Below are 13,271 nucleotides of genomic sequence, written 5' to 3' on the forward strand. Positions count from 1 at the left end.
CAGTACCATGAAATATAGGAAAATGGAGAGTTAAAGGAAAAAAAATGTGCTTATGTAGGAGTCTTGATCCAATCATTAATATTGTGAACCATGTATGAGATCAGAATAATTTTTATTCCCAGAAAAAAACACATTAATGTCATGAAAAGAATAGCAGTTGATCTTGAGATAATAAAGCTGATATGACTATATTTTCACAGAACTTTTTTGCATGTCTGTTAAATACAGCTTCCTGTACTCAAATAAGCACACTCCACTGCCTGCTGAGAAGTGGAGATAAAAAAGACTGTAGAAGACATTCTGAGAAGAGATGAAAACATGTGTAAAAACAAATAGTCAATCATATGGTATTTAGTATAGATAATAAAAATGCACTACTACAATTAGCTAGCTGTTGCACCTCTGTAAATTCATTTTCAAATCATGTGATGATATGAAAGGTCTGAAAATGGGTACAGAACAAAATTTCCAACAATTTTAATTTATGAATCACTGAAAAATACTCTATACTGATTTACCCCAGATAGAGAGATAGATAGATAGATAGATAGATAAATTAGGTTGAAAATAAAGAAAAAAAAAGTTAGCCTCCAGAGATCCCAAAGAGTGTCAGGCATAACTACAGCTTTATCTATTACCTCAAAACAAAAGTTCTGTTTTTCTGTTCCTGCAAGTAAATAATAGAAATTTCAATCTGTGGTTATGATTGCTAGGGTTATTAAACTAAAAATCCTCAAATAATTCCACCTTCTTTCTGTGAGTCTGTAACCTCTTTTCTATGTATGATCCATCTCTTCAAAAGTAATTTTTGAATTTACTTTTATTATTATCTACGCCTCATGGAAAAACAAAGCCTCAAGTAATCATCTACAGATACACACGATTTATAATATCAGGATCAAAATATATGCAATATGATGTGAATCCTTGGGAATTATAACTTTCAAAAGTACTTGAATCCTAATTGAGATTTCTTAAATACACACACATATATACTATGAAAAGTTTTCAGTAAAAAATTGGTAGATAGTTTATACACAGTCTGTATCTCATATCTCAAATAATGTATCCTCTTTTTAACACAGAAGAAATGCCCACATATGCAAAAATCAACAGAGGATGTAATTCAAGTTGCATTAAAGGCATAACTATATGAGAGAGTTGTTGCCAACTCATCCTTATCTTTTTATTATATGAAAAACACTCTTCCTAACTTAAAAAAAAAAGTTTCTTGAGTATAGTTAAATGATGCAGGGTGTGTGACAGAGTTAGTTTGTCGCTGACTTTTTTTTTTTTTCCCTCTCTTGTGAGGCAGCTATCCTGCCTTCTCTTGAGCTCTAGAAAACAACTATTTGGGAGTTTAGAAATAATGCTTTTCCCATACCACTGTCCAGTCATCACTGAATTCTACCTTAGGCATAAACAAAGTCAGATTGACAAGGAAATTATATTTCTAGGTGAAGGGGAGAAATTTCAGCTGTGGGGGTCACTAGTGGATTATCCCATTTTAAGGAAAAAATGGCTCTTAATTTATTTATGCATAGCACTTTCAGATGACCAAAAGCCCTGGATAGGTAAAAACACATGAACATTTAACCAAATATATTTCAATAGGCTAGTTATAAATGACAGTGAATATATGCATATATAATAGCTACAGACTGTGTGTGTTGGACAGAAAATACACATTGATAGTCTTCACTGCCAACTTTCTTTAAAGCACTAAGTACACTAAGTACTATATCAAGTCCTCTGCCAATGACAGCAGAAGATTCCAGGCACTATTTGTTTCATAATCCTATATCTAGCTGACTCTGTATGTACTTCTCTGCAGTTCAAGTTGCCAGCAAATGCTGAACTGGAACACAAGAGTCAATCCTGGTTTGGTTAACAAATTCCCCCGCAAAACATCTCCCCAAGCCCCCAGGAGCTGTAGTGATGTCATATCCGTTGTCCAGGTCTCCACACCTCTCTCGGCAGTTTACTCCCTTTATCTTTTTCTTGGGTCCAAACTTTTTGAGGAGGTCTGGCTAGAGAGCCACACGAGAGGGTAAACTGGGGCGCCGCGGGTTGGTGGAGCTTCAGCACCTCGGTCAGCGCCCACTGCAGCTCAACCCACCCCTAGAGCTCGCGGACTCCCAGCTCTGAGAATGCCTGCGGAATGATCGCCCCCAGGGCGGCTGCCGCTGCTGCTGCCGCTACCGCTACCGCTGCTGCTGCTCCTGCTGCTGCTCCAGCCACTCACTGCCTCCGTCTCCACTCTGCTCTGACTGACAGGCAGAAAGTGCAACTGACGAAGGAAAGGTCTCTGCAGTGAGAGTGGAGTGGCTACATAAAAGAGAGTAAAGGGGGAAAAAACCCAGATCAGAATGCAGGCGACGTCCAACCTACTCAACCTCCTGCTGCTGTCTTTGCTGGCTGGATTGGATCCTTCCAAGGTATGGGCAATATTTTAACTCTTGTTTGAAATAAATGTGCGATATGTAACAGAATGACCGAAAATGTATATAATTATGGCAAAAAAAAAATACAAGGAAAAAAAAAAAGCACGAAAGACAGCTCTTCCAGCTATCTTGTGTTTCCTGGCGTATCCCCACTGCTTGGAAGATAACAAGGTGAACTACCGGAGGAATAGCTCCTCAAGGTAGAGTCCTGGCGAGAGGGGGGAGGGACCAGGAGTGCACATAATGTGTTTGGGCAGCGGGCAATGCGGCTCTCCGGAGAATTTAGCTTATTTGGTATCCAAGTGCTTAATGTTCTCTTCTGAAGTCGGATGGGTAATGCAAAGGAGTTAGCAGTTAAAACAATGCAATTTGTAATCATGTATTAGTTGATGTCGAGCTGTTTCTTTGTTGAAAGCAGAGAAGCGTGTTTTCCAGATGATCCTGGTCAATAATACTCCCTTCGCAGACGTGCTGCGGTTTGTGTCCAAAACATTTGGGATGCTGCTTGTAACACACACGGCAGAGCAGCAGTGCTCTACTCTCTGCCATGGCTGAGAGGCGTTGGTGAAAGGGGCTTGTGTTTATTTGCTTCTTTCTTTTCATTAAGGAAATTAGGGAGGGCTGAGGAAGTTCTGATTACAGGGTTAAGAAGCAGGAAGTGAGAAAGCTCTCAAACTAAGGAGGGCAATAGGAAGGATGAGTTGTCTCCTAGCTGTTGAACTCTGAAAATTATCCGGTACTGGCTATTAAAATGAACGCTAACCTCTTTTGATAAAAAGTCAGAAAAATGGGGAGATATTTTCAGTAGTGTATCAGAAAAGTCTTGATGCTAAAGTGAGATAATTTGACAGCTTCAGCATATGAAGAAAATCATAATTATCTGGAATAAGATATAAGGCATCTGGTAAAAAGTCTAAGGAGATACAATTTTTAAAGTGATCTTACTCATTTAACCAAGAGCAATTTGACACAATAGGAAAAACGATGTCATGTTATAAAACCCATTGAAAGCTATATTTTGGAATATTGTAAAACTATTTTAAAATAACTGTGTAGAGAAACTGTTTCTTCTCATAATTGAATAGAACTAAGATGTAACCAAGCATAACTTAATACTGTGGTTGACTGAATATTTCTAGGCCATATATATATATATATAGTGAAAACTTAGAATCATGTCATGTATACTTGTAAATACTTCTGTGCACTTTTAATTTCTAGAGAGACAGAATAAAATCATCTTATTTTAAGCTATGGTTGTGCTGATATTGTCACTGTCAAATTTTCACATGTGAATGTCATCTTAATGCTCTTAATGAGGTATTTTACACACTAATTAGCTTTAAAGCATTTTACATATAGGTACAAAGTGTAGATTCCGCTTTTATATTTTTTAATCTTCTTTATTCATTTTGTCTCTCTTAACACATCCATTGCCACTCATGTTATCTTGGTTTGAACACATTCTATTACATATCTCATTGGGAATATTCTTGGTAAAAAAATTTTTTAAAGCAAAGCTAATTACTGAGTTACTATATTAAAAAAAATCACTTAAAGTGAGTTTTGTCATTCTTTAAAAGGAATTCAGAAACACAGAGCTTTACTAACAACTGCATGTTTGATTTGTCTCATAGCTTTAATGCATACATATTTTCACTACTTACACCCCATTCTTTCCCAGATTAACCCTATATAAACAAAGAAGAGCTTCTGTCAAACAGTGAGATAAACCCTCCATATAAATGACCCATTTTTAGTCAATGTGGTTTTTTTTTTTCTAGTATTGGTAACTTTATTTCTATGTATTCAACAACAGAAAACTTTTCTTTAGACTTAACTGTGGCTGTTTAGTACAGCTGAGAAATCCGGGAAAAGAAAGGCATACATTAACTTTTCAAAGAATCCTTTTCAGCTTCTAGATACTGCAATATTGTATGCAAAGAACAACAGATAGTATTTGTTCTATACCACATATAACATTATAGAGAATATTAAAATGTTCATAGCAAGTGATTTTAATGTAAAATTTTTTGAACTGGTAGACAAAATTTTGCTTCAAAAGGTGAATAAAACTATATTTGTTATCTTTTATCAAACTATTGTGAATCACCAAACTAAATCACATCCCCTCCTCAAAATCACAAATGGCACCACTGAGTTCTCAAAATAATTGCCAAATAAGTTATGAAATAGAAATGCTCAGATTTTATTATCATTTTGCTAACTACTTAAAGGTCTAGATATAAAATTCACATCCATAATGCAAATTATGTTTGGTGAAATTGAAATTAAATTCCAACAGCAGAGTAGTATACAAGACCACGGCGTATGGACAAATAAGTAATAAGTAATGACACTTAAACATACAGAAATTCTAAACAACTATTTTTTTTACATATTAAACTATTTGGACATATATTTCAAAATAATATTTTTAATAAATTCAGTTAAGTATTTTTATATATTACATTTTATGTCTATAGTACACATAAATCATGAACATATACATGCAAACTGAAAAGCTATTAAAACTGAATAGACTCTTTTAGGTATAGGATTGTCACATACATCAAATATTTGAAATCTAAATCTTACAGAGTGTGCTTATTGCATATTAATTTACCTGAACCAAAGGGCTTTATAACAACACTATCAATTCTATTTCATGGGAGACTGTGTAATATTTATGATCATTCCTGAGATTGAAATTTACAGATCATATATGACATTTTATAAAGTGCTTGAGTATCGCCATCTTATGGTAAGATAACTTACTTGAAAGTCAATTTTATTTTAAATAAAAAAAAATACCCAATGTTTATATTTATAGGATGGACTTAGTTTCTCTCATTTAATATATCAGGAAATTGGTAAGATTAGTTAGTATTTTCTTTTAATAAAGAAGGCAATTCAAAACTAAACAATTACTTGTATTTTTATACAGACAGATTATCAATTTTCCTCTCAAGAAAATAATGAGAATTATGTTTTCTTAATTCAAATCTTATTAACAACTTTCCAGTTCCATTTAGAAAAATACATGGGTATACTACTTTGCTTCCTTTAAGATACTAATTAGTTTCATTTGTAATGGAATGTCTGAACTACAGGCAATATGCCAAATCATCATTCATTCATAAGTAAAGTAAGAAAACCCAAAAGCTTGTAAGAATTCAATTATTGCTCGGTTTTATAGAGAAGGAGTATTTTTTTTTTTTTTTTTTTTTTTGTTTAGGAAATTCCTGAACGTGGCTGCTAGATGGCATCTCTGTGCTTCTAAACGGAAGGCACAGAGTTTAGTAATGACCTTGATAGTGGAGAGTGAACCTCTTTTTCTTCTACAAGAAGATTATTAGCAGACCATTATTTGAACATTATAACAAAACAGTAATCCCTGTGAATGAGAACCACGAATTTCTCTGTTCTGCACTGCTGAATTATGAAGAAAGGAGGTATGAATGTGTGCAGATTTCAAACAGAGCATGCACACTGGAGTCAGACACTTGGAGAACAGTTAAAAAGAGGTGACATGGGCATACCCACACACTGCAATGACCATTAAACTTTTCTGCAGTCATATTTGTGTGATAAATGTATTACGAAATGTCTCAGCATATTTAGATTAAGAAAGCATTCACTATCTTCTTACCTAGAAATATATTAAAGAACTTATCACCATGATACTTTCTGACACTACAGACATAAAATGAAACAATGATTCAGCAATCTTCAACATGAAACTGTTCTTTCTGTCCAAAACAACTCAGACAATTAGAACTCTTGCTTAAATAAGATCATTGCTTTAAGCCATATCAACATGATGGGAAGCAGGAGAATTTCAATAATTATATCGTTAAATGTTTCATAACAATATACCATGTATAAGTGCCTTTGTGTTTTAGTACTGCTAAAGGAAACATCAAAGAACTAAATTGGCTAGAGGTGACCTTAGTACATAAATCTAGTTAAAGTTCATGTTCTTACAACTTTTAAATAAAATTGATAAAGGCACAAACAGCCAGAGAAGTAAATTGAGATCAGTATTAATTTGCTTTAAAATTCACCTTAAAAATCTGTCTTCTCCTGTATCTCCTGTATGCCAGAGGCATCCTCTATACAACAGGATCAACTCAAGTTAGAAAATATGGATCTATGGCAACTGTAAGACCTGTAATTACACACCAATAAACCCTGATATTGTAAATAGTGAAAAGTTCAACACTGCCCATCATCTATGATTTGAAAGAGCAAATGACTTTCTCTCATTTTGTCCCATCCTTCTTAACCCAATTAAATATTTATCTTAGAATGTAAATAATCTTTCTTACTCTTTTTCTTGGTAACTTGAGAAGGTTAAAATAGCGCTGCTTTTCTTTATTTTAAAATTCTTGTTCCTTGTAATTTTGCAACTATTCTCTTTTAGAAAATGACTATTGTGACAATCCATTTTCTGTTGGGAGGGAAGCAGAACAAGAATGAGAAACAAAGGGATCAGGATCCAAAGTCTCTCATCTTTTATCCCTACTTGCCACTGATAAGTATATATGTGTGAATGCATTCTATATGTATATAATGTTTTACATATGTATATATTATAAAATATTACACATTTATAAACATATTATATATACACATATCTTTGTATATGTGTGTGTGTATAAATCTTTGAGGAAGCTGTGATCTCAACGATCTCACCTTTCAAATGAGGAACCCGCATGTCCTCAAAACTTCTTTGTTAAAACTCTAGAATGACTCTGTGCTAGGATCTGTATGTTTGTGCCCCTCCCTTTCCCACAATTCATATGATGAAACCTAAACCCAACTTGCTATTAAGGTGTGGGGCTTTTGGGAGGTGATGAGGTCATGAGGATGGAGCCCTCATGAACAAGGTCAGAGGCCCCAGAGAGATAGCTCATCCTTTCCATCATGTGAGAATACAAGGAGACGTCTGCAGCCTCGCCTGACTATGCTGGTATCTTGGTCTTGGACTGCCAGCCTTCAGAATTGTGAGAAATAGATATATGCCTCCCAGTCTAGGTTATTTTGTCATAGCAGTCCAGAAGGCTAAGATATTCATTAAAAATATTTGTCTACTCACGGAACCCAGCAAATTCTTTTGTACAGTATAGCTGATAAAATCATAATCTTGTGGGACCTATGGGTTCTACTTTCATGATCTAATCACCTCCCAAAGGGCCCATCTCCTAAGACTATCACCTTGGGCATTAGGATGTCAACATACGAATTTGGAGGAGACAAACATTCGGGTCATAGCAGTAATGGAGAAATGACCATTTTTATAAACACAATTCTTTGCTCTTTTCTCCTGGTTTCTTTCTCAGTCCCACTTTTTACAGCGGTTTCCCTGCTCTTCTCCATAGAGACTTTTATAAAGTGCTGGAAAAGACCTGACCCTTAATTAGAAACAACAACATTTCTCTTGATGTTGCTCATCCAAATGCAAGTACACCTGAGTAACTCCAGATCGATTCTTTCATATGAAGGGTAAAAACAGATGAGAACACTTATGTAATATCTAGGATAGACCCTACCCATGAACAACTAATATTTAAGAAATATATTATTTCAAAAATACTTTCACACTATACATATTTAGGTTTAACTCACTTGTTACTTAATGAGGAGGTTGCAAACTATTTTGAGGGGAGGGGGTCCAAGAGACATAAACAGAATAAGACCAACCCTATCAAAGTGCCAGTAATTTAAATGGTGCTAATAAAAATACTCAAAAATGTTGTCAAAACAATGAAAAATTGTTTTCTAAAAACACTTATCTTTTGTGCTTTAAAAATAAGGTGTTGTAAAGCATATATCACAAAGCTATGCCTTCTGTTACTCTCATACTAAGCCTTTAAGGAACAAAAATAAATTCAGAAAAAAAAGGATTACAGATGCTGCTGTGTTTCATGCTTTTGCCTCTCCCTGGAAAGCTCATCTCTTCTTCTCCATATGTCAAAATTTTACCTATATTTTAAGATGAAACTGAAATGTCACTTCTTCCATAAATCCTTCCCTGGTCGTCCCTTTACCCCAGGAAGAGGTAATCCTGATAAACTAAGAACTCCTATGAGAAAAGTATCACGCTTTACTTATCTCTGGATCTACAGCAACTGGACTGTGTCTGACACAGAATAGGTGTTCAATGAACACAGATTGAATTGGATTTCTTTTACCTCCAAATCTGTAAAGCAGTCTCATTATACTTAACCACTTTCTTTTTTAAAAATTGGTTATTTATTGTATTGTGTCTCCCCTACTAAGTTATAATGTAGCTGAGGGCAGGCTCCATGCCTTGGTCATTATCTTATCCTTTCCTGTCAACTCAGTGCCTATTCCGATATGATATTTATCAACATTTCTTGAATGAAGAAATGAACAGAGGAAGAAAAATCCTTAAAATCCTGGGTTAAATAATTCATGAATATAATCTATGTTTTTAGTCCATGCTCTTTTATCAGATAATATATTAGGGGTAGGGAAGTCAGACTGATTTTAGGAACTTTGTTTTCAAGGGCTTGGAACTCATATCAGGTTATTTATCTTGAAGGATGCTGCAAGATTATGCCTTTTTAAATTTTTGATTAATTTCCTGTCCTAACTCACCATCCTTTGTTGCTGTTTTTTGAGTTTTGGCAACTCTCTGATATGCTACAAATTTAATATTCATGTGAATTATTTCTGTTTCATGACGCTTATTGGCTAAGTAAGCATATCCTTTATTCCTTGGTGTATATATGTGACCATTTTATTTTCATATAAGTCCAAACATTTTATTAATGTGTGCTTCCTGTTTTGACTAATCATTTCTTATGTAATGTCACCTTATTGAATAAATTAGTGTATTTCTCTACCTCTTTCAGGGGCTGAGTTATTTTTTTAAGGATCTAAAATATTCCATTGAAATTATTATACTACATATTCTTATGATAGTACATAGATAAAAAAGTAATACTGGCTCCATATTTTTACTACATCACTATATGAGCACAATACCACCAAATAAAATAAATTTAAATGATTAAAAGCAAATATCAAGTTAGAATGATCCGAATTAACCACAATCAGAAATTCAAATTTTTATAATCAACTTTGTAGGTTAAAACGCTCTGAAAAGAAATGTCAGTAATAAAACTGTTTCAACAGCAAAAATAAAGAACTACCTAAATAACCCCATAGGGAGGACATAAATTGAATAGAGTATCCTTTTTATTCTTCCAACTAAATTGAAGGTGACTAAGAAGCATTATCCCATGGTGACTTAAATAGCACTGCTAGAGGGACCAGTTCCAAATGGCAGGATTTCTTTAAATAGAGATCAGTACTAGAAATGTTGATTCTCTGGCATCGAAATGTCACTGGTGAAAAATTGCCTCAAAAAAGATGCCATCACTTCTGGGTATGATCTGTCTATGGCTGCTTACAGAATTGTTTATCTGGTTAGGACTGTCACACCTCCATGTGTTTTGGGCATGATGGTTATATCTTAGTGCATGTTATTGTAATGCTAAACAAACTGAAATAGCATCTAGCTCAAGACTATTAAAGACATTTTGCTATACTTATTGTTTATTATTTGCATTGTGCTACAGATGTATTCTTCTCTTTACAATAAGCTAAGTGCTAGACAAAGTCAGGGAATAAAATGACTCCAGTTTGCTTGGCATATACCTTAAATGTCTCTAGAGATAAGGAGGAGGAAGTATACAGAGAGCTACGAAGCTCATGCCAATGAGGTAGTTACTATAATACACAGTGACTCAAAACTAGGCCTAAGATACTTGACAGTAAGGAATCCAGTGGGTTGAATGAGTCACTATTTACTAACGGTGCTTCTCACTGGTGCTAAAGCATCGTGACGTCCCTGTCTATCAAAATGATAAAAGATTCCAAATTTAAATGTTTGTCCTAAAATAAAAATGGAATACGATTTTAAGAAGTGATGAAAGTATAAATGTGCTTACATGCAGCATGGCAATAAACACATTCAAATACGGTTAAGAGAAAAACAGAAGAGTTAAGGAGAGGTGAGCATTTATCTACACTTCAGGGATGGATTGCGGCTTTTACAGATGATATACGCCATATACTTGCCAATACATATTTAAGCTTTTCAAGTGAAATGTATTGCCCCCTACTGATACCACACACACACACACACACGCACACACACGCGCACTTCTCCACAATGACTGCATTTGTTAATCTGAGATCAGGCTGTGCTTCTCTTACTAACCGCTGACATTCATTTTTTAGAATTAAATTAGTTCAACTAATCTTTAATAACTCTTGGTAAGAAACAGAAATAAGAAAACGGCATGAAAACATTCTTAAATTCCTTTTCCATGCTTTACCTGCTTTTAAACTTTGCAGATAGAAATGTAGTAGAAATATTCGGCATTTTGTCTATTTGCACATCATCATTTCTTTCAGAAAAGTCACCTTCAAGGGATTCAGTCTAATTAATACTAATTTAACATATAAAGTAAAGATGAAGAGAGAAACCATATCAAATTTAGAGCAAAATATATGAAAATTAGGAAACTGGAAAGGCATAGCGGTGTGAACAGAGAACTAAGTTAGGAGTTAGAAAACCTGAGGCCTAATATCCACTCTGCAGTTATCTAGTTGTATGTCTTTGAGGAACTCACTAAGCTTTTTTGGTTTTCATTTCCTCATGTACAAACTAAGGATGCTGAACCGAATGCTCTTTTTTTTATTGCTATGTCATCCTAAAATGACATTCACCATTCGTCTCTTCTAAATGTAGTTCATCACCCATCCTCCTTCCTTCTGCTCACAGATTCTCAGATTGCTAAAATCAAGGATACAACTTAGGCTTCTTCTACTTTCCTGCTGAAAATCAAAGTAATGACATTGAGAACATCATACCATTCAGTTGTATACACAGCGTCATAAAAATTGTGAAAACATATAAGCCTATTTCATATCCCAAGCATTTTAAGATATTTTACATTGATTTTACATCCTTCCCTTTCACTAGCTTTTGAAGATTTAATGAAAAATAAATTAGTGTATGATGTTACATTTATATTGTCTTTATATAACAACAGTTAAAATTAAAGAGATTCTTACAGTTACAGGAAATATAAAGGCCATCTGTTTTAATTCTGCATAAAGGCAAAAATCTCCTCCATAACATATCTGATGGATGGTTAGCTAGATTCTGTCCATGTTTTTCTAATATTGGAGAGCAGGGTAGTATTCAAGTAACTGGACTTTTTAAGTCAAAAATAGCTATTAGAAAGCTTATTTTTTTATTGAGTTATTACCTCCAATGATATTTTCTAGCACTGAGTTGATTTTTTTTTTTTTTTTTGACCATGCCAATGACATGTGGAAATTCCTGGGCCGGGGACTGAACCTGTGCCACAGCAGCGACCAAGCCACTGCAGTGACAATGCCAGATCCTCAACCTGCTATGCCACATGGGAACTCCTGAGCTAACATTCCTTATGTGGCTAAATATAATAAGAAACAAAGTATATATTCTGTGGTAGACAGAATAATATTCTCCCAAAGATAGTCACATCCTAATTGGCAGAATTTGTAAATATGTTGTATTACATAGCCAAAGGTAATTCATAGATGTGACTAAATTAAGAATCTTGAGATGGGAAGAATCTTAGAGTTTCTGAAGGGATCGTGTAATCAAAAATGCCCTTATAAGAGGAAGGATGGATGCTCAGAGTCAGAAAAAGAAGAGATGATGACGGAAGCAAAGATGGAGAAAGGCACATTAAAGATAGAGGGAGGGGACAAAAGCGAAAGAATGCAGGCCACCTCTAGAAACTGGAAAGCCAAGAAAATGGATTTTTCTTTAGAGCCTCCATAAAGGAAAGCAGCTTTGCTGACATTTTGATTTTACCCTTGTAAGATTTAGCTCATAATTCTGCCCTCCAGAATCATAAGGCACAAAACTTGTATTTTAAAATCACTGTTTATGGTCATTTATTATAGCAGCAACAGGAAACTAGTAATTAGTCTACATGATAATACTTAATATGTTAATACGAAATGTAAATTAGGAAAGAATGCTGTAGTCTGTGCTTGTGAATATTAAGAGACATCATAGACACAAATTTACAGTGAGGTCTAAAAATTATAAAGATAATATAGAAATTAAAAATTGCTTACTAAAGAGGAGTTCCTCTCATGGTGCAGTGGTTAATGAATCCGACTAGTAACCATGAGGTTGCAGGCTTGATCCTGGCCTTGCTCAGTGGGTTAAGGATCCGGCGTTGCCATGAGCTGTGGTGTAGGTCACAGACATGACTCAGATCCCGCGTTGCTGTGGCTCTGGCGTAGGCTGGTGGCTACAGCTCCGATTAGACCCCCAGCCTGGGAACCTCCATATGCTGCGGGAAGCAGCCCTAGAAAAAAAAGGGGGGGGGGCAAAAAGACAAAAAAAAAATTGCTTACTAAAGAAAACTAGATTATACATAATTCTAACTGAATTACACAATAGGTTGTCTCCAGTTGATAGTTAAAAATACAAAGTAAGTCTTTTGGTTGTTGTTAGGTAAAACCTGCCTACAGAATCTCACCCTCAATCTAAGAATTTATTTATTTATTTATTTACTTACTTACTTATTTACTTATTTTGTCTTTTTGCCATTTCTTGGGCCACTTCCATGGCATATGGAGGTTCCCAGGCTAGGGGTCGAATTGGAGCTATAGCCGCTGGCCTACGCCAGAGCCACAATAACACAGGATCCGAGCTTTGTCTGCGACCTACACCACAGCTCATGGCAACGCCGGATCCTTAACCTACTGGGCAAGGCC

At 35.0% G+C, this 13,271-nt stretch overlaps 1 protein-coding gene across 1 annotated transcript in view; it reads left to right on the forward strand.

Annotated features, from left to right (window-relative positions):
- OLFM3 (olfactomedin 3) overlaps window positions 1,654-13,271 on the forward strand; it is a 197,246-nt gene continuing 185,628 nt past the window's right edge. The window contains 1 exon segment of the mRNA XM_021090127.1: window positions 1,654-2,438. Coding sequence (XP_020945786.1) covers window positions 2,370-2,438 — 69 coding nt within the window. The 5' untranslated portion in view covers window positions 1,654-2,369.

Source organism: Sus scrofa, chromosome 4 (assembly GCF_000003025.6).
Source record: "Sus scrofa isolate TJ Tabasco breed Duroc chromosome 4, Sscrofa11.1, whole genome shotgun sequence".
Lineage (NCBI taxonomy): Eukaryota > Metazoa > Chordata > Mammalia > Artiodactyla > Suidae > Sus > Sus scrofa.